General features: G+C 39.2%; 1 protein-coding gene across 2 annotated transcripts; it reads left to right on the forward strand.

Annotated features, from left to right (window-relative positions):
- The first annotated feature begins 10,461 nt into the window (after positions 1 to 10,461).
- MALSU1 (mitochondrial assembly of ribosomal large subunit 1) lies at positions 10,462 to 22,474 on the forward strand. Of its 2 annotated transcripts, XM_006911990.3 has the most exons (5): positions 10,462 to 10,762; positions 11,977 to 12,155; positions 20,138 to 20,219; positions 21,534 to 21,713; positions 22,318 to 22,474. In XM_006911990.3, the coding sequence occupies exons 1-5, from the start codon at positions 10,507 to 10,509 to the stop codon at positions 22,365 to 22,367; spliced, it is 747 nt and encodes a 248-aa protein (XP_006912052.1). In that variant the 5' UTR covers positions 10,462 to 10,506; the 3' UTR covers positions 22,368 to 22,474. The 2 variants fall into 2 exon arrangements, with proteins under 2 accessions (XP_006912052.1, XP_006912053.1); XM_006911991.3 differs by lacking the exon at positions 22,318 to 22,474 and having other exon boundaries at positions 10,463 to 10,762; positions 21,534 to 21,747.

Below are 22,474 nucleotides of genomic sequence, written 5' to 3' on the forward strand. Positions count from 1 at the left end.
CAATTTCCTCTATAGTTTTGACATATAAAAAGTCTAATGCTGCCTTGTGGAACACTGATACCTTAATAATCATTATATATTTATATATATACATATATACAGTATGTGAAATTTCAATAAATTTAATATGTAAATGTATATAATTGGACCAATCTAAAAGAAGAGGTTTTCTATAAGCAATTGTCCTGGACTGTTTGAACAGTCAGTATTATATTAAAAATAATGGCAAGTTCTAAGTTATAGAGCAGTAAACTTGTCCTGCAAAAGGCTAGGTAGTAAATATTTTAGGCTTTGTGAGCCATACAGTGTCTGTCGAAACTACCCAATGCTGCTAATGTAGCACGAAAGCTACCATATACATGCATGAAAGATCATAGTTATGTTCCAGCAAAAGCCTATTTACAAAAGCAGGTGGTCAGCCAGCTATGGCCCATGGGCCATAGTTCATTTCCCCCTGTTCTAGATGAGAAGACTAAAGAGGCACTGCAACTAAAAGCAATTTGGGCATCTAGATTGAATCTTGCATGGAAAGACAAAAGCTTCAAAAGACATTCCTGGGACAGATGAGGGAAATTTAAATGCATACTGGATACCAGATGATATTATGGAATCATTGTTTATTTTCTTAAGGTGTGATGAACATTTTCTTAAGGAGCTGGTGGAGATCAACATTTAATCTAGTTCCTTCACTTCATAGTTGTCCTAAAGGCCAAAAATAAGCTACTTATTCTTAAATCTTTTGTACCAAAGAGTACAAAATTTGCAGAATATGAATTGTGAAATTTCTCCTCAATTATGAGTTGGCCATAGGTCAGTGCTGCTCAACCACAGTTTACTTTGCCCTTTGTTTGGTTGTTACTACCAGGGTGGGTGATACTGGCATCTAGTGGGTAGAGGCCAGGAGTGCTGCTAAACATCTTACAAGCTACAGCATAGCACCCCACAATAAGCAGCCCACATTATCTGGCTCAAAATGTTAGAAAACCCTGTTGTGGAGTAGTCGAAGAAATCTTGGAAAGACTTGGATTTGAATCCAGCCCTGCCACTTAAAGCTGAGTAACCCTGGGTGAGTTATTTGCCCTTTCTTGGGCTTCAGTCTTCTTGTCTGTAAAATGGCTATGTGGTCCCTCCCTCACTTCACAGAGCTGCTGCAGACCTCTCTGAAAGAATAAATGGATGTGAAAGCCCTTTGTGTATGGCATAGTGGTATAGACCTTATGTGAGGCCTGAGGACAGAGCACTGGGAAGACACTTTATTATTTTTATGATGATTAGGAGGCTAGGACATTAGAACCTCATGCAGAAAAGTATTATCAAGTTGCAGCCGAATCACTTGGAGGCTTGTTAAAACACTGACTCCTGAGCCCCACCCCCAGAGTTTCTAATTCAGTGTTCTAGAGTGGGCCCCTATAATTTAGATTTCTCACCAGTTCCAGGGGATGTTGATAAGGCTGCTTTGCTCCCCGGACCTAACTCAGAAATGTGGTCTTAAGACCCACACTTTCCTTTTCATATCAACAGGGGGTAGCAGAGAGCAGCAAATACACCGTCAATCACCAAGGCAGCAGGTTTGAAGGCTGTGGAAACCCTCATCAAAACTTCCATTTCAATATAATGAATAGCAGGAGAGTGAGCTGAAATCATGAATTATTTAGATTTACATTCTTCATGTGACCTTGGCAACAAATCATTTATTTAACTTCTACCCAACGGCTATCTGTAAAATGGGGGAAATAAACTGAACGATGGCAGATGACAATTAATGTTTGCTGAGAATTAGAACTTCCCAAGAAAATTGAAAAGTGTAGGTAATAAACTATTCTGGGAATTTATTATCCCTAGGATTTTTTATAAACATCTGCATTTTAAACACTTCTGACTCATTCATAAACATTGGCTGCCCTTCCTGAGTTTTCAATTGTTTAATGGTTTAGAGGCAGTACTGTCCACGTCTTCATTATATCCAGAGTGTATGTATAGTGACTCCAAACCTAAGTGGCAGGCTAAGGACAGATGAGAAGATAGTCATGCAGGGGGTGAAGGTGACCACCTTCTGATGGGGCTCCTGGTTGGAGAAAAACCTTTTAAGATTTTTCTAAAGAAAGATCCCAGCCCCACTGGAATAAAAACGCAGAGGTCAGTTCCTAGGACTCACCTCTTGCAGACTGATTTTGATCTTTCGGCTATCATTTACTGAGCATCAGTATGTCCCAGGGGCTGGTCTGGAGGGTACGCGGCTGTGAAAAAGAGACAAGGACTCTGCTCTCCTGGAGCTTGGGTTCAAATGTTCACTGCATTGAGAGTGCTAACCTCCGGCCTGGGGTCTCCCATCGTGGCCAACACCACTGGCCTCAGCCTAATCTGCAGAAGCAGTTTCTCTTCTGTTTATAAGTGCACTGACATTTCTTTTGTCCTTGAAATTCTGGAATAAATTTTGCTTTGGAGAGCTTCCATAGGCCTTTTAGAATTTGGATGCCTTCATGGTATTTTAGTATTTAACCAATTTTCATTCTCTGTGTAATGTCCCCACAGATATCATTATGTCACTTGACTAGTCAAAATTTCTCTCAAATTTACAATGCAATTGTCACTGTTAATTGCATTGTACAGGTTTTAATGATACAAATTAAATATCAAGGTTTGAGCTTAATGAGTGTTAATTTTAAGGTGTTTATTAGAAAAAAAATCCTTTAGGATATTTAAAAAATGCTAACTGCTGATGAGAATGTGGCGGAAGGATTTTGTGGCTGTGGTTATAGCTTAAAATTTTTGTTTTTGGAATCGAGTAGAGTAAGGTAGGTAGAATATAAGATGTAGCCTGAAGCCAGACATGTTCCCTCTGTATGTCAAAATCTCCTTATCTACACAATGGAGGAAAGGCGGAGGAAAAGGAAGCTAAACTGGATGAACTCTGAAGTCTCTGGGTTCTAATGCTTTTCAGCACAAAATTGGGAGGACGATGTCACTCAATTTCCTTACAGTGATGTCAGGAGGGTCGTGTTCTAAATCAGGAGTTGGCACTACATACGGTGTGTGGGCCAAATCTGGCTGCCTGCCTGATGTTGTATGGCCCACAAGCAACACTTGGTTTTTATATATATGTTTAATGTTCAGGAAAAATCAAAAGAATGTTATTTTGTGCCACATAAAAATCATATTTCAAATTTCAGTGCCCATAAATAAAGTTTTACTGGAACATAGCCATACTCATTTATATATTATCAGCAACTGCTTTGCATACAACAGAATTGAGTATTTGGGACAGAGACCACATATATGGTCTGTACAGACTAAAACATTCGCTGTTTAGTCTTTTATAGAAAAAGTCTGCTGGTCTGTGTTTTAAAGCATTGTTGAACTCCGTTATGAACTGAATTGAGAAAACGAGAATCTTTCAGAGATTTTCAATAACATGAAATGTTATTTTCTTAATTGAATACCTTGAGCTCTTAGCCTCAAACTTGTGTTGCATTATTCAGTAATGATAACAAATGTTGTATTATTGGACATAGTAAGCTAAGTATACATTGTCTATGAACTGCTATGGAAAAATGTCAAAAACAGCTTTGAAGAAAAAAATATCTAATAATCCTCTCAGGAGAAATTACAAATAAAAGAATCACAACATGAAGAACCAAATGATGAAGGATTTCAAAAATTTTCAAAAGGACCAGCCATAAAGAAAAAGACCGATGTATCAGATTATGTTCCAATTTTAAAATTCTGTATGAAAAAGACACCACAAACTTCTTGTTTAAAACAACAACAACAACAACAACAGCATAGAATTCTCATGCTGCTGGTGGCAGTGCAAGCTGGGAAATAATTCAGTTTGGAACACAGTTTGGCAATGTCTTACAAAGGCAAATATACCTGTAATATGACTTGGCCCTTCTACTCCTAGGTATTTACCCAAAAGAAATTAAGATATGTTCATACAATGACTTGTACCTAAATGTTCATAATAATGTTACCTGTAATAGCCACAGACTAGAAACAGCCTAAACTTCCATCAACTGTGGAATGGATAAACAAATGGCATATGTCCACACAATGAAATACGACTTGACAATAAAAAAGAACGAACTATTGATAGATGGAACAACATGGATAAGTCTCAAAAGCATTATGCTAAATGAAAGAAGCCAGACATAACGCGTATGTTTATATGATACCCTGAAAAAGGCAAAACTATAGTGACTGAGAACAGATCCATGCTTGCCTGGGACTAGAGATTGGGGGAGGGGATCAACTGGGGGCACAAAGGAACTTTTGGGAGCAAAGGAAACATTTTATACTATAATTGTAATGGTTACGCAGCTGTAGGCATCTGTCAAATACCATCAAATTGTAGAGTTAAAATTGGTTGTGTTTATTTTATATAAACATACCTCAATAACGTTGATTAAAAATGAAAAGGCACAGACTGCAAGAATATGATTTCAATACATGTAACTAATAAAAGATTAGTGCCCAGATTATTTTTTAAAAAATTGTTAGGGATACAAATCATCACACAATGAGACATCATTTCACACCCACCAGACTGGCAAAAATGAAAAAGAAAATCTGATAAAATCAAGTGTTGGTGAAAGGGAGAACACCGGAACATGTGTACTTTGCTGTTGGGAGCTTAAACCGAAACAACAGTTTTGGGAAACAATCGGCATTATCTGGTGAAGTTGAAGGTGCACACACCCATGTTCCAGCAGTCTCACTTCTTGGTGTAGAATGCCCCAAGAAACCCTTGCACATGTGGTCCTGGGGACACGGACAAGCATATTCAGAACAGCATGGGGAACAACCCAAATGTCCCTGAACAGTAGAACGGATAACTCAGTTGAGATATACAATGGAATGTTAATCATTAGTGAAAATGAATAAATCTATGGCTATAAACACCAAGAGGAAAGACTCACCAACGTAATTTTGACAGAAAAAAAACAAATTGCCAAGAATACACACAATATGATACCATTTATGTAAAGTTTTCAAAATCATGGAAAAACCAAACAATATGGGAATGTATACAAACATATGTAATAAGCCTGTAGAGGAGAAGGCCAAAGAATTACTATATGAAATTCGGCACAGTGGTTGCCTCTGGGGAAGAAGAACTATGTTGTGGGAGCAGTGATCGGGGATTTCAATAGCATTGGCCATGTTTTATCACTCAAACTGACTCGTAGGTTTGTTTTGTTATTATTTTTAATATTTTATCCACATGCTATATGTATTCTCTAGTAGTGGTCAAATATTACTTATTTTTAAGTGGAATAAAATAACTTCTAAAAAGAATTTTAAAATAAAGACAACTCACTAGAAAAAAAATTGGTAAAGGTTCATGGACAGACAATCCACAAAAGAAATCCAAATGCCAATCCACGTATGGAGAGATGCTCAGCCACACTAGTAACTGGGGAAATGTAAATGAAAAGAGCACGGCTATGTCAACAGCAAGCCATTGGGACAGCGTGATAATATTTAGGTAAAATTTAAAACATTTAAAACAATCCTTTAAATTGTTTATGCATTCAAAGGAAGTTAAAGAATAGAAACATGCATGAGTATGATACACCTCAAATTCAAGGAAATGCTTATCACTAACGATGGAGAGAGGCCTGGGATTAGGGAGAGCGGTGAAGGGACTTTAGCTGAATCTGTAACAGTTTAGTTCTAAAGGGGAAAAGATCTGAAATGTAGCAAAATGAAGATTTGCTAAATCTGGGTAGTTCATTAGTTTTTCTCTCCACTATTCTATATGTTAGAAAAATTTTATAATATTTGAAAAGAATGAGTTAACAGTCTTTTTTATTCCTCATGTGTGGTCCAAACAACCTAATAGGGATGAAATTTAAGCGATTCTCTTCAAAATTGCCTAGAGCTTTGAAACGCCAACCCCTGACCTCTTTGCCTTTTCCTACAAAATCCACCCTCTAACTTAAGAATGTTATTTCTGGTTGAATTCACAAGTGACTATGGATGGTTAACCCCCAAAATGTACTTCACCTCATCTATAAAATGAGAGAACTTGACTCCTGTCACCCTAGAAATCCCCTGATGAGAGGTAGCCGTGGAAACATTCCATGGTCACTGACTCCTCTCAGGGCCATGGCAGAAAGCTCAGCTTTGAAAACAGAAGACTGCTTCAGCGGATGAGCTGCGTTTCAAAGTTTCCAGCTGTTGCCTTCCTTCATTTTAAGATGGTATGAAAATGGCTACTTACCAATTGGTCCTGAGCCCCAGAGTTATCAAACATCTGCTGAGGGGATACCTGGCTTGACAGCCAGTGATGTTTTGATTGCAGCCCAGCCTGAGTCTCCCCTAAGCAATCCCAGAAGGTTATTGAAGAGAGCAATGGAAATGTGCTCATCTACCCCATTTATCCCTGAGGAGACCCTTTAAAATATTCCTAAATGACGAACCCGTTTATACAACCCTTTAAATAATAAGCACCTTTAAGTTTTTTTAAAAAAAACAAAATCTCTGTCCTTTCCTCTCCAACATTCTTCCATCAGGCCGTTGTCACTTCAGACCTGGATTATAGTAATGGCCTCCGAATGGTTTCTCTCAGTGTGTCTCTCTTTCTCTCTTCATATTCATACTGTTTATTGTTTCCAAGACCATCTTTGAAAAGATAACTTTGGAATTTTCAAACTGGTATTAAGAAGCCTTCTCCTATCACTTACAGGGAAAATCCAAACTCTTTGGTGTGGCCTCTAAGGCTGTCTATGGTGGCAAGTTTGGAAGCCTGCCATCTGTAAATAATCAGGTACTTTTTGTTCATATAGGATTCGAGATTAACCTTAAAATCACTACTTTGCATCGTGATGTGCTCTAAGTAGGAGAATAGTAGGTTGGTGTTACAATTAATAACTGGGGCCCTGCGTTTGGGTTCACAACTCATATATGAACTGTGTTTGTCAAGATTGAAAAAGCGATAGTCATTCTGCAGTCTGGCACCAAACTTCCTTTCCATGTTCCTTTCCACCGTCATGGCTCCATTACTTCGTGCCAGGACCCTTCCTGCTGGCCATTTGGTTTATTCACTCCACCGAGAATCAAACTTGTCCCTTGCCTGCCTTCAGCCTTGGGGCTCGCATTGTTCTCTCTATAGTTATCCTCTCCCTTCCAGCATAAAATGCTTTCTCCCGTTTTCCACACATTCTCAAAAAAAATGTTTATTGAGTTCTCTGTTCATATTGGGCTGTCTGTTGAACTTTTATAACACAATTTGAACAGTTTGTTTGGAATCAAGGTGGGTGCCAGTTACTCTAGCTACATAACAAAGATCCCAACTTAGAGGTGCAAAATAACTACTTTATTGTGTTCACAGATCCTGTAGGTAGGGATTTGGATAGGGCACAGCCAGGATGGCCTGTTTCTCCTCCATGGTGTCTGGGGCCTTGGCTGGGAAGACTCACAGGGCTGGGGCTGGAATCATCCAGAGGCTTCTTCACTCACATGTCTGGGGCCTCCCTCAGCTGAGAAAACTTGAAGTCTGGGCTCAGCTGGGACAGTAGACCACAGCACATACATGTGGCCATTCCACGTGTCCTAGACCTTTCCACAACGTAGTATTTGTGCTCTGTGAGGGAGTATGCCAAGAGGGCCATTCGAAAGAGCCAGGAAGAAGTGGCATAATCTAGCTTCAGGTGTCACATACTGTCACTTCAACCATGTTCTACCGGTTGAAACACAAGCCCCTCCAGATTTAAAGGGAAGGGACATAGACACCACCTCTCAACAGAAAAGTGTTGAAAAATTTAGAGTCATGTTTTAAAATGGCCACAAGGCAACATGCTATTGTGATATATACTATTATTTAAATATTTCTTGTTATTTCCCTTTTTCACATGTTTGTGTCTTTTTCTTCCTCTACATGGTAAGCCCCGTGAAACTAAAACCTTAGACTCTGTGCTGCTGCTGGAGTGCCTCATCAGTCTCTTTTTGGTAGAGAAACCCTTCAAAGCCATGTAACTCAATTCAATAACCATTAAATGATTACTTCAAGGCAACTTGCTAGTTACCTACTGTTTAAAATCCCACAAACTCCAGGTCTTTAGGATTTTCTCACATGATTAACTGCTACATGTAGATTAATTGTTCTAGTTAAAACTCCTAACACCCAAATCCGTGGTAGTTTCTGCATGAGCAGTGTCTGTAATCATGTAGGTAGGGGACCTCAGAAAAACATGGCTCAGGAACCGGATATCTAAACTCTGTCACTGCCAGGGGGACCATTCTTGATGTGGTCACCTAGTGGAGGGAAGCAGACCCAGTGTGAAGACAAAAGCAAGGCAAAGCAAAGGTTCAAGTCATTTATGTCGTCTAGCAAGGGGAAAGCCTTCATGTGGGTTCTTCAGGAAGATGAAAGCATGTTTTGTCGAGTGTTTGCACCGCTGTCACTGCCTATGTAGCCTAGAATCTGAACATTTCAGCGAGAAGGAAAAGTAGAGGCAAGGAAGTACCCTTGAAATAGAACACTGGCTTAGAATTCTTCTCAACTGGGGTCCTTTTAATTTAGAATTACCTTTAATTTATTGACTTATAATCAGTGCAGGCCATTCTGATTTGCCCAACATCTCATCACAGCTGTTGCTACTTAACATTTTTTCGATGGGCCCCCTTGAAAGAACTGTTTGGATCTTAATTTGATAATAACCATGTTATTTCAGAGCCCTAAAGAGAACACACGGCAGCAAAAAGAAGGAAGCAAAGATCCCTTGAGTGGCTTGAGTCAGGAGGATTTCTGCAGAAGAAACCTCCTTAGGAAATCAAAGGAATCACATTTTATAGAAAACAAAGGGCAAAGCAAACCCCTCCCCCTCATTTTTTTCTTTTAAACAACTGCTGCATCCTGACATTTTTATGAACAAAGGGATGAGAGATTTCTGAAGGACCATCTGAGAGAGTAGGGGGTGATGTCTTAATGTTTCAGTTACAGAATCTGAGTTTGTCATGTGAAAAAGTGGAAGAAGGGCACTCAAAAAATGGAATAGCATGTGCAAAGCTTGGCATTGAAAGGTTATGGTGTGTCTGGAAAACAGCAAAAAGCAGAGGCTAAAGTAATTCTAGATGGCAGCATGGCAGCATGGAGGGTGGAAAGAGCAGAGACGGATTGAAAACCAGAAAGCCAGCTAGGAGGCTTTCTCAGCAATTAGACAAAAGCTTATGAGGGTGTGGACTAAGGAAGGAAGAGTGGGAATGAAGACAGAAGTTGGATTCAAAAAATGTTTTAGAGGTAGCACAAGCAGGATTTGACAATGGATTAGTTGTTACAGGGAGATCCTGGAGTGAATACAGTCCACAGTTCAGGAGATTTAGGGGATGATGATCCACTAAATGAGATGTTAAAAACAGGCGGTAAAGTAAATTTGAGATGTTCAGAGAAAAGGGTGGGAACGTGGAACTAATGGCAAAAGCTGGGAGAAACACCAAATCCATGCCTATGGGGAAATGGAGGTAGACGATGAGTTTTAATTTTATCCATAATAGTTTATTCTTATACTCAAAACGATTGTAAATATTTGGGGGTGGTACACATAGGTGCTTGTATTAGTTTCCTTAGTTTTTAATTTCTCCAAAATTAGTACTTAGAGATATTTCTTATAAAGAAATTAAATAATGCATCAAGCATTTGGAGCATCTACTATGTGTTTAGCACTGTTCCAGGCATTTTTCCCCTTCTAGGGGCCTCTTCCTTTCAGAAGTCACCAGACCAGGAGTTCAGAACATGCTTTTGGTTCCAGCATGGCCACAGGCAAGTGACTTTTCCCCCTGGGATCTCTCAGCTCTCAAATCCTGTCTGTGGTTTAGTGTTGTAACTGCACCTCAGCATTCCTTATTCTCACAGAGGTGGGTCCCACAGTGCAGTCCATTGGCATAAACAAGTCCATATGGGGAACGTACATGAAGGGTTGACCTACTAAAAAAAGCATTTTCCAAACGATCCTTTCCACCTCTGCCTCCCACCCTCCCACCCCACCCACCCCTGTATAATAGATTTTCCTATTGGGATTTCAAGAGAATCCTGATAATTTTTTTGGTAATGGGAAATGGTTAAAAAATGCTATATCCTAATTCCAATCTAATCATCAGCAGCAATTTCCGTTCATTCAGTACCAGCGCTGTGGAAATAAATGTTAAAAACAAACAAAAAATCTGCCTTCCTCAAGTTTACATTCCAGTGAACATAGGCAGATCAAAAAACAAGAAAAAAGGACGACGTTTTGCGTCACTACGACATAGGGCAAAGAAAGGTGAGGCACTACTACTGGTCCTCGGACTCCTCAAAACCTAATCCCGAGTTAGTTTATCCCCGCCACAGCGGTCCCGGGCGGGCTTCAGACTCCGCCCACGGCCCCGCCTTCCGGGCCTGGTCCCGCCCACGCTTCTGACGTCAAATTTCCAGGCCGCGCCTCATTGACCTGGCCAATCGAAAGCCGCAAAAGCTGCTCGGGCTCCATTAAGCCCCGCCCCGTGAGTCGAGGCGCGGCGACGGCGATGGGTCCCGGCGGCTGTGTGGCGCGGCGTCTCGGGACGCTTCTCTGGCGTAGGGCCCTGTCCCCGCGAGCGGGGTCTGGGGCAAGCGATGGGTCCCGGCTTCCGCTGCTGGCCGCGGGGCAGCTTCCGGCGGGACCAGCGGTCAGCGGGGCCTGCTTGACCCTCAGCCGTGCGCGCGGCCTGCATGGTGGGCCGGGTCTGGAGGAGCGGGCGGAGTGGGCAGCTGGCGAGGGGCGCCCGGAATTAGGCACAGCAGGTACGGACATGGAGGAGGGTGGCGGCGGCCCCCTCCGTGCAGCCGGGCGCCGGGTCCCAGCTGAAGAGGCTCTGAGTCCCCCTGTTTATGCATGTCTCTTGGAGTCACAAAACTCTTTCAGATCCAGAGCTCCAAGGGCACTTCACAGGTTGTTGGCGCCAACTTTGCCGTTTCGCAGTCAAGGAACTGAGATGATTTGACGTCTCCAAAACCGCAGGCGTCTGAACGACCACACCGTCCTTATCCCCTTTCAAACTCTTCTTAGGGTCCTGAGAAGTGGATTTGTTGATAGTGTCGGGCGTGAGGATTCTGAGGAAGAGCCAGAGGCTTGGGGCGAAGGAGGTGTGTAAGAAGCGCTAACAGGAAATGGGGCTAATTTAAGGTCCTCTAATCATTGTAAGGTTTTAGACACTTGAGAAATGACAAATAGATCACATTTGCGGAAAGATAGTGTATGAGAGGGAGAAGTGTTGTGAACAAGGCATTAGGTCCCCGGGAGTCCCTTGTAGAACTTAAGAGAGCAATAAATTTATATACTGTGATACTGTAAGGTAAAAAACAGCGTATCTAACTCTGCAGGAAAAGAATAGATTTTCAAAGATAACAGTTATTATGTAGCCCAAATGGTTTTTTAAGAAAAACGAGTGTTCGAAATGAGAATTGCTATTGAAATTTTAATTCTCATTGGTCGATTTGGGGCCACATACTTTCTGCTAGGCCTAAGTTTCTTTATCAGGTGAAGGTTGTGAACCAGATGCTGAGAGCCCTTCCAACTCACAATTCTAGTTTTGTGATTCTTTATGCCCGCAGTTCAATTTAATATGCCCCAGGATATCACCACCTCCCCAACTTATGCTGCTGTTTTTCTTTGTATAGCAGTTCTGTGTTTGAGGTGTATTGCTCATTTCCTCAAGTACCAGTGAACAGAAAGTTATTTATTGCTGATGTATGGTTCTACTTGTATTGGTACTAGCAAAGGATGTACGCTGCCTGTGTAGCCTGAGCACCCTTTCTATAAAAGCTGAGCAGTACTATATGAAAACCACTGCCCAGGTTCAGCTTCCAGAAGGCCTGGGCCCTGCCTTCTTTCAAAACATTTTAGATCTAAATACCCTCATGGAACAGTTCCACTGTCAATCACCTGTATCTTTGGGTGCATACAGTGTCTGTCTCCTACTTGGCCACCGACATAAGCAAATCTTTGTGTATTTCAGATCATGCTGGTCCCAAGTTTGACATCAATACTCTGGTTTCACTTCTGAGGCAGGAAAATGCCAGAGACATTTGCGTGATCAAGGTTCCTCCAGAAATGAAATATACAGATTACTTTCTGATTGTTAGTGGAACATCTACCCGACACTTACATGCCATGGCCTACTACATTGTGAAAATGGTAAGATGCTTTCTTTTCTCTTTGGAACCATTAGCTAAATGGAGTAGTGTTAGTGCATCAGGCTGAGGAGCAGTACTTGAAAAGTGAACCCATCATATGATTATATAAGAAGCCCAAATTTTCAGAATTTGCATGAGTGTTTTATATTTTTAGTGAAAGTTAGTGAAAGTTATGGAGACAAATGTCTAGCCCTAGTAAGTCAGGCCTCTTGTGACCACAAGGAAAAAATATATTAAAAAATAACCTGAGGCAGACTAGAAGACAGTAAATGTAACCCAGAGGGATTTCTAGAGCAGTGCTGTCCATTGTGGTAGCCATTGCTATGTGTGGCTATTTAATTATAAGTTAAAATTGAAAATTCAGTCTTCAGTTGTACTAGCCAAATTTCAGGTGCTCAGTGGCCACATGTGGCTTAATGGCTACCATATTGGAGAGCACACTATAAAACAGTGGTCCCCAACCCCCAGGCCGCAGATGGGTACTTGTCCCGTGGTCTGTTAGGAATCTGGTCACACAGCAGGAGGTGAGGGGTATGCAAGCGAGTGAAGCTTCATCTATATTTGCAGCTGCTCTCCAGCACTAGCATCACCACCTTAGCTCCACCTCAGATCATCAAGCATTAGATTTTCATAGGAGCATTCGTCCCTGGTGCCAGAAAGGTTGAGGACTGCACTTATAAAACATTTCATAATTGCAAAAAGTTCCATGGGATAGTGATGGCTTAGAATTTGATTCAAATGTTTGAGCATGTCCAGTGTTCTCAAGTACTGTTCTGGGTATTGGGAAGATAAAAATGAAAAAGATTTAGTCCTCACCCTCTAGATTCACAGATCTAGTTGTAAAAAGGGAAAGCATTCATATTCCTGGACTGAATATGAATCAAAATGAGGAAGAAAATGTACTTGGCAGCCTTTAGCTGATTCTGATACCACTCTACAGGGAACATACCTCTTTCACTTTGTTGAACATTGGTAATAGAGGGGATAATTAAGACCAAAAGAATAGCTAGAATTGCCTAGAGAAGGGAGGTAAAAATAAGGGGGCTGAAAACAGCCCTGGGGCAACATGGCAAAGCAAAGGAAGATTAAAAAAAAAACAGAAGAGCAGGAAGAAGAGTTATAAGACAAGGTGCCAGGGTCTCTGTCAGGCATAATAGTGGGATAGAGTAAGATGAAGATTTACAAGTGACCGCTTACTCATAAAAAGGGCAAGAGGTTTTTCAGAGAAGTTTCTATGGAAGAGGAAGAGCAGAGGAATAGAAATTACTTTACCAAAATTTTGAGGAGGGAGAAAAAAGCAAGGTCAGGAAATTTTTGTCATTTGTGATAAAAATATTTGTAATCTAAAGCTTAACATTTTAACAATTTTTAAGTGTACAATTAAGTGGCATTAGGTACATTCACATTGTACAACCACCATCTTTTTCCAGAATTTTTTTATCTTGCAAAATGAAAACTGTGTACGTATTAGACAGTAACTTCTCATTGTCCCTTCCCCCCAGACCCAGGCAGCCACCATTCTGCTTTCCGTCTGTAAATTTATCTACTCTAAGTACTTCATATGAGTGAAATCATATCCTATTTGTCCTTTTGTGACTGGCTTATGTCACTTAGCATAATGTTTTCAAGGTCTATCCATGTTGTAGCATGTGTCAGAGTATTTTATTGTATGTTAATACCATATTTTATCTCCTTCAGTTAATGGACATTTGGGTTGTTTCCACCTTTTGGCTATTATGAATAATGCTGCTATAAATGTGAGTGTAGAAATACATGTTCATGTCCCTGCTTTTTTTTTAAATTTATTTTTTAATTATAGTTGACATACAATATTATATTAGTTTCAGGTATACAGCATAGTGATTAGACGCTTATATACCTTAAGGAGTGATCACCATGATAAGCGTGGTACCCATCTGACAGCATACATAGTCATTACAACATTACTGACTATTCTCTATGACTAATTTTATAACTGGCAGTTCATACTTCTTCATCCTCTTCACCTTTATTTGCCCATCTCCCTACCTCCCTTACATCTGGCAACCATTAGTTCTCCGTATCTATTAGTTTGTTTTGTTCGTTTATTTTGTTTTTTAGATTCTACATATAAGTGAAATCATACAGTATTGATCTTTCTCTGTCTGAATTATTTCACTTAGCATAATGCCTTCTAGGTCCATACATGTTGCGAATGGCAAGATTTCATTCTTTTTTATAGCCGAGTAACATTCCATTGTATATTTGTACCACATTCTCTTTAGTCTTCTATTGATACACACCTAGATTGCTTCCATACCCTAGCTATTGTAAATAATGCTGCAGTGAACATAGGGGTACATTTATCTTTTTGAATTAGTGTTTTCAATTTCTTTGAATACTCAAAAGCGGGATTTCTAGGTTATATGGTAGTTCTGTTTTTAATTTTTAAGGAACCTCCATACTGTTTTCCATAGTGGCTGCACCAGTTTATAATCTCACCAACAGTACGTGAAGATTCCTTTTCTCCACATCCTCACCAACACTTGCTCTTTTTGATAATAGCCATTCTGACAGATTTGAGGTGACACTTCATTATGGTTTCGATTTGTATTTCTCTGATGATTAATGATGGTGAGCATCTTTTCATGTGTCTATTGGCCATCATATGTCCTCCTTGGAGAAATACCTATTTAGGTCCTCTGCCCATTTTTTAAAGATTGTTTTTTTGATGTTGAGTTGTATGAATTCTTTATATATTTTGAGTACTAACCTCTTGTTGGATATATCATTTGCAAATACCTTCTCCCATTCAGTAGGTTGTCTTTTCATTTTGTTGATGGTTTCCTTCGTGGCGCAAAAGCTTTTTTGATTGATGTCACGTTTGTATATTTTTGCTTTTGTTGTCTTTGCCCGAGGAGACATTTCCAAAAAAAATATTGCTAAGGATAGTGTCAAAGAATTTATTGCCTATGATTTCTTTGAGGAGTTTTATGATTTGAGGTCTTAAATTTGTCTTTAATCCATTTTGAGTTTATTTTTGTATGTGGTGTAACAAAGTGGTCTAGTTTTCCCAGTACCATTTATTGAAGAGCCTCTGTTTACCCCATTATATATGCTTGTCTCCTTTGTTGTAGATTAATTGACCATGTAAGCATGGGTTTATTTCTGGGCTCTCTGTTCTGTTCCATTGATCTATATGTCTGTGTTTGTGCAACTACCATACTGTTTTGTACTTCTGAAATTGGGGAGCATGATACCTCCAACTTTGTTCTTTCTCAAGATTGCGTTGGCTGTCTGTGGTCTTTGTGGTTCTATATACATTTTAGGATTATTTGTTCTAGGTCTGTGAAAAATGCCATTGGTATTTTGATAGAGCTTCCTTTCACCTTTTCACCATTGAGTATGATGATAGCTGTGGCTTTGTCATACATGGCCTTCATTATGTGGAGGTTTGCTTCCACTATACCCACTTTACTGATCGTTTTTATCATATGGATGTTGAATTTTGTCAAATGCTTTTTCTGCATCTATTGATATGATCATATTCTTCATTTTATGTGGTGTGTCACGTTAATTGATTTACAGATACGGAATCAACCTTGCATCCCTAGAATGAATCCCTCTTGATCATGGTGTATCTCTGTGTATCGCTGAATTTGGTTTGCTAATATTTTCCTGAGGATTTTTGCACCTATGTTTATCAGGGATATTGGCCTTGGATTTTCTTTTTTTGTGATCTCTTTGTCAGGTTTTGTTATTGGTAATGCTGGCCTTGTAGAATTAGTTTGGGTGCTTTCCCTTTCTTTTTTTAGAATAGTTTGAGGATAGGTATTACCATGAGTATAATAGCTGTGGGCTGATTATCCTAAGGTTTCTATCCCTCATTTTGTTAATGTGGTTTATTGCATCGATTTCATATGGGACCATCATTACATTCCAGGAATAATTCCCACTCACTTGGGGACTCTACCTGTCCATCTACCTACCTATCATCCATCTATCTATCTGTCATCTATTTAATATGCTGTTGAATTGGTTTGCTAGTATTTTGTTGAGGATTTTTGCAGCAGTATCATCAAGGATATTGGTCTGTGGTTTTTTGTTTTGTTTCATTTTGTTCCACTCAACAGCTCATACTTGTTTTTTAGTCTCCATGCGTTAGCTTTGAGTTCTAGTTACTGCTAGGCATTACAGTCAATGACCTCTCTATGTAGGTTTTGGGGAACAGTTTGGCCTTCCATACTTGGAATAGAATTAGTGAGAGCTGAGAGAGTGAGAAGTGTGGTGTTTCAAGGTAAGGGGACAAAAGGAAGCACAAAAGGAAGATACCCATGGCCGAGGTGACAAGATAGAGTTGGTCTGGTCCAGCTCTGCTTTTGTTTGTATCCTCGGTCTCTCATCAACTAGAGTCCTAGTCTAACAGTAAATCCCTGCACATCTACTACCCATCTCAGGGACTGACCCCTGGCTTACTGACATTCAGCAGTGTCCCATCATATGTGTGAGTGGAGAAATCAGTGCTCCCAGAGTCACATTCTGTGGAATACCTCGTCCTTGACCCAGGAGCATCTCCTATACCACTTGTAGAGGACTTCTGGCTAAGGTTGTGGCTCTGGTTACTGTATTATAAATGGTGTTGATTGACAACCTGACATGCCTCCTCCTTTGTGTTTCATTATAACTCATTCTATTTTTTCCCTTCCTCATTATTTTCAAAATGGAATTTCCCTTCTCTTGTGGTATGGTGGATGGGAGATGGACTCAGATGTATGGAACTCAGATGTATAGTCGATTTATACTCTTCAGTTCATTGCATTCTAGCATCAGTCTATTCAAGGCCATCTTTTTTATTCCTATAAATTCGACGATTTCTTTTTATATTAGTTTTAGATACACGGTGCAATGGCTAGACATTTATGTAATTTATGATCCCCCCAATTACTCTGGCAGCCATCTGGCACTACATACAGCCATTACAATAATACTGACTGTATACCCACCCTATGCTGTACTCTATATCCCTGTGACTGTTTTGTAACTACTAACTTGTATTTCTTCATCCCTTCACCTTTTTCACCCAGCCCAACCCTCCTCCCCTCTGGCAATCACCAGTTTGTACTCTGTATCTGAATCTGTTTTCGTTTAGTTTCTTTTATTCCTTAGATTCTGCATCTAAGTGAAATCATATGGCATTTATCTTTTACTCGGCATAATACCCTCTGGGTCCATCTATGTCATTGCAAATGGTTAAGATTTCATCTTTTATAGCTGAGTAACATTCTATTGTATATATGTACATAACTTCTTTATCCAGCCATCTATTGGAGGGTACTTAGGTTGCTTCCATATGTTGGCTGCTGTGAACATAGGGGTGCATAGATCTTTACAAACTATTGTTTTGGTTTTCTTTGAATAAATACCCAGAAGTGCAATTGCTGGGTCAAAAGGTAGTTCTATTTTTAACATTCTGAAGAACCTCCAAACTGTTTTTCATTGTGGCTGTACCAATTTGCAATCCTACCAACAGTGTGTGAAGGTTCCCTTTTCTCTACATCCTCACCAACACTTGTTTTTTGATTTATTGATGATAGCCAATCTGACAGGTGTGAGGTGATATTTCATTGTGGTTTTAATTTGCATTTCTCTGATGATAAGTGACCTTGAGCATCTTTTCATGTCTGTCAGCCATCTGTATTTCTTCTTTGTGAAATACCTGTTCAGGTCTTCTGCCCATTTATTAATTGGATTGTTTGGTTTTTTAGTGTTGAGTTGTATGAGTTCTTTATAAATTTTGGTTATTAACTCTTTGTCAGATGTAGCATAGGCAAATTCTTCACCCATTCAGTAGGTTGTCTTTTCATTTTGTTGGTTTCCTTTGCTGTGCAAAAACTTTTTTGATGTAGTCCCGTTTATTTTTTCTTTTATTTCCTTTGACCGAAGAGATGTATCAGGAAAAAAAATTACCAATAGCAATATCAGAGAGTTTACTATGTTTTTTTCTAGAAGTTTTATGGTTTGTAGTTTTTTATAGTGTCTTTGTCTAGCTAGTCTCATAGAATGAGTTAGAAAGTGTTCCCTCCTCTTCAATTTTTTTGAGAAGAATTTGAGAAGAATTTGTGTTTTTGTAATGAGTAATTGGTAGACTTCACCAGTGAAGCCATCTGGTCTAGGGCTTTTCTTTGCTGGGAGGCGTTTTTCCTGTTTTCCTTTAAAAAAAAAAAAAAAAATTGAGATATAATTGTGTCGAGGGGTTTTTGATTGCTGATTCAATCCTATTGCTGTTACTGAATGGTTCCATTCAGACTTTCTATTTTTCTGTGATTCAGCCTTGGTAGTTTGTATGTTTCTAGGAATTTGTCCATTTCATTATCTAATTTGTGTACAGTCGTTCATAGCACTATAATAATCCTTTATCTAAAACTGATAGTAATGTTGCCTTGCTTGTTCGATTTGTTGAGTCATCTGTTTTTTTCTTAACCTAAAGATCTGTCAGTTTTATTGATGTTTTTGAAGAACCAAATCTTGCTTTCATTGATTTTTGCCTTGTTTTTCTCTGTGCATTGTTTCCTTCTTTTTACTAGCTTTAATTTGTTCATTGTCTAATTCTTTAAGGTGTATATTTAAGTTTGTGATTTGAGAACTTTTTTCACGTGAGCATTTATAGCTATAAATTTCCCTCTTAGCACTGTCTTCATTGCATCCCTTAAGTTTTGGGATGTTGTATTTTAATTTCTTTCAATATTTTCTAATTTTTCCTTGTGATTTGTTCTTTAACCCATTGGTTTTTTAAAAGTGTGTTAATTTCCATATATGTGGATTTTCTAGTTTTCCTTCTGATTCCTACTTTCCATTGATCAGAAAATATATTTTATGTGATTTATTTTTTTTAATTTATTGACTTGTTTTGTAGCCTAACATATGATCTATCCTGGAGAATGCTCCATGTGCTCTTAAGAAAAATTTTTTTTTTCTGTTGGATGGAATGTCCTGTTAATGTCTGTTGTGTCCAGTTGCTCTGTAGTATTGCTCAGGATTTCTATTTATTGATTGATGTTCTGTCTGGTTGTTCTATTATTGAAAATGGGGTATTGAGTCTCCTATATCAGCAGTCCCCAACCTTTTTGGTACCAGGGATGGGTGCTCCAATGAGAATCTAATGCCTGATGATCTGAGGTGGAGCTGAGGCAGTGATGCCAGCACTGGGGAGCGGCTGCAAATACAGATGAAGCTTTGCTCACTTGTCTGCTGCTCACTTCCTGCAGTATGGCCCGGTTCCTAACAGGCCATGGATGGCTACCAGTCCATGGCCCAAAGATTGGGGACCCCTGTCTTGTATTATTGTGTTGCCATTTGTTTCTTCCTTTATTTCTGTCAGTGTTTCATGTTTAGGAGCTCTGATTTTTTTGTGCGTATTTCTATATTCTGGCATCTTGGTTAATGGAACCTTTTCGCATTGTTGTTCTTCATCTCATAATAGTTTTCAACTTAAAGTGTCTTCTTTCCTGTGATATTAGTGTATCTATGTTTTAGACTATTCATGGTCTCTGTTGGAAATAGAAACAAGGATGATAAAGTCCCATTAACATTGTCGTAAAGGTAGTTGAGGTGGAATCAATTGAATTGAGAAGACCCGGCCTTAAAACAGGAAGGCAGCATCTGCCTCCCCTGAGAGTGAAGGAAAGCTGGGATAGACAGAAGAGATAAGGTAGGTGAGGACCAGACTCTGAATGAGCTTAGCCTTCTGCATCAAATACACCATGGTGAATGAGTAGGGTGGCCTTATCAGAAGGGTTTGGGCAGGAGGATTCAGGAGAGAGATGTAGAAGGTGAGTAGGATTTAGGGGGGAAATAATTTCCCTAAGTTATTAATTATGGGGCAAAGTATGAGGAATGAACAAGCTAGCTATCAAATCGAGACCAAGAATAATACCCCCAGACCCTCAGTATGAGCAGATTCCCCCATACCTTTTCACTTTAAATATATGCCCTGCCTTTTTTCAGTACAAATTCCTGAAATGTAAAAGTGAGCCTCATGTTAAGATTGAAGGGAAGGACACTGATGACTGGCTCTGCGTGGACTTTGGTAAGTTATTTTGGCACTTTTTACAGATAAATATTTGGTATATCACTAATCTTAAGCTATATTCAGCTGCAAAGGGATTGAGATCAAATTGCTGGGTGTTTTTCCATGTAAAATTTTTGAAATTTGTTTCTTTATAACCCAGATGGTCTTACAGGTAAAATGTTCACCTAACCTGGTATGCATATAATTAGTCACACAAGTCAGAAAAATGATAGAGAATAGGATGGATAACATGGTAGAGATCTCTTAGTGGTGGTAGAAAGCTTGGGATCCACGTAACCTTGGCCTTAACTCAGCTGAGGTAAAGGTGAAGAACACTCCAGGCACAGGACTAGAATTTTGAAAAGACCTAACAAATGTGGGTATTAATATAGAGTTTCAAAGTATTTCCCCACAAGGTACTTATTACAAAGAGAGAAACAGTAACTGTCAAGAATGATCAGGGGTCTGAGATTTTATCTTACTTTTAAGCTAACAAGTTAGCCAAAACTCAAGATTATTCCAGGGTTAGAGATGAAGGACAGTTTATTACAGCAATAGCAGTAGTGAGCAAACCCTGTTTCTATAGGGCAACAGAAAGTTTGCACGCACATTTCTGAGAGGAACCCTAAGATTAGGATATCCACATCTTTTATAATGGACAGGAAGCAGGCCTGCATTTACTCTGGCAGAAGACACTTTTTCTAGCAAGGTTATAAGGGTTTCTCAACTTTGTCACTACTAACATTTTGGACCAGGTAATTTTGGTGGGAGTGGGCAGGATGTAGAGCAATATCCCTTCTCTGTACAAACCAATTATGAAAATCAAAAATGTCCTTGATTGAAAACCACTGCTATAAGCAAACCTGCCTTCTGTTCAAGACAGTATCTTTCTGAGACTATTCACCATATAAACATCCTTAAAAAGATAATCCAGAACAAAAGGTAGCGCTTTGCTTGCAGGATGTACAGAAATGTGACATATTTGGATAATTGTCTCCCAAGAGAAACCTTTTAGACCTCACCTTTAGTCACTTGAATAAAGTTAAGGTGAAATTAATGCTTGAGTAATGTTACATATTGACTTCATGTACCTCCTGTACCTCTCTGTATGATGCACAGAGAAAAAAGCACAGCGGCACTTCCTCCATGGTATTTTGCTGGATGGGGTCCAGTTTGCATTTTTAACAAATTTCCAAATGCTCATCTGTGGTCCACACTTTAAGAACCACTGCTCGAGTGTCTGTAGTTATACTGTGAACTGTCAGAGGGTTGAGATCACAAGAATAAAAGCAAAAGCACTGCTTCATTTTAACTCTTATCTGTCCTTGATAGGCAGCATGGTGATTCATTTGATGCTTCCAGAAACCAGAGAAACTTACGAATTAGAGAAATTATGGACCCTACGTTCTTATGATGACCAGTTAGCTCAGATAGCACCTGAGACATTACCTGAAGACTTCGTTCTTGGAATGGAAGATGACACTTCATCCCTGACTTCAGTGGAGTTCCAATGTGAATAAAATGATATTGTTTTAGACATATTAAATTGGGATTGTTTCACTTCTTAAAAATATAGTTCTTAAACTCCACCTAATTGGGTAAGTTGTTATCAAAACAAGTCTTGGCACTCATGCTAACTGACATCTGGATGTGGAGATTTTAGGTAATGATCATCAACTAAAATTTTAATGTCTTTATTCCTGACATCCCAGCAGGATTTCCTAGAGTTATCACTGGTCCCCTGTGCTTCACCTGAGCTCTCTGCTCAGATTTTAATTTTGCTTAAGTATAAATCTCATTCTGTAGAATGGACTAGCCAAAAACTTACTTTTAAATTAAAAACATAACCACCCCACTGGTCCTCTTACTTAAAGCCTGTAGTTCTTAGTTCATATGCAACAGTATTACCAAGGTTCACACTAAGTACCACGGAATGGAGAAAATAATTTACCAGTAGATATTGGTGCTTAACTTGAGACTGATATAATATTACTCAAAAATCTAAGTTTTTAATTTGATCAAATTCAGAACGTTCACATTTATTTAACAAACCAAAAATAAAAGATATTACACATCAAGCTGCACCTAATGATGAAAAACTTTATTCTGCATCAAGGTATCTGGAAAATGAAGCTTCATTTGGGGCACATTGCAGATGAAGAATGATCCATATGCGGTGAGTACAAATTCAGTTACAGAATAATTTCCTAGCTATTACCAGATACTCTATTACCAATGCTTAATTGAAAGTAAAACATGATTTGCCACACTAA

The sequence above is a fragment of the Pteropus alecto genome, unplaced genomic scaffold (genome assembly GCF_000325575.1).
Source record: "Pteropus alecto unplaced genomic scaffold, ASM32557v1 scaffold21, whole genome shotgun sequence".
Taxonomy (NCBI): Eukaryota; Metazoa; Chordata; class Mammalia; order Chiroptera; family Pteropodidae; genus Pteropus; species Pteropus alecto.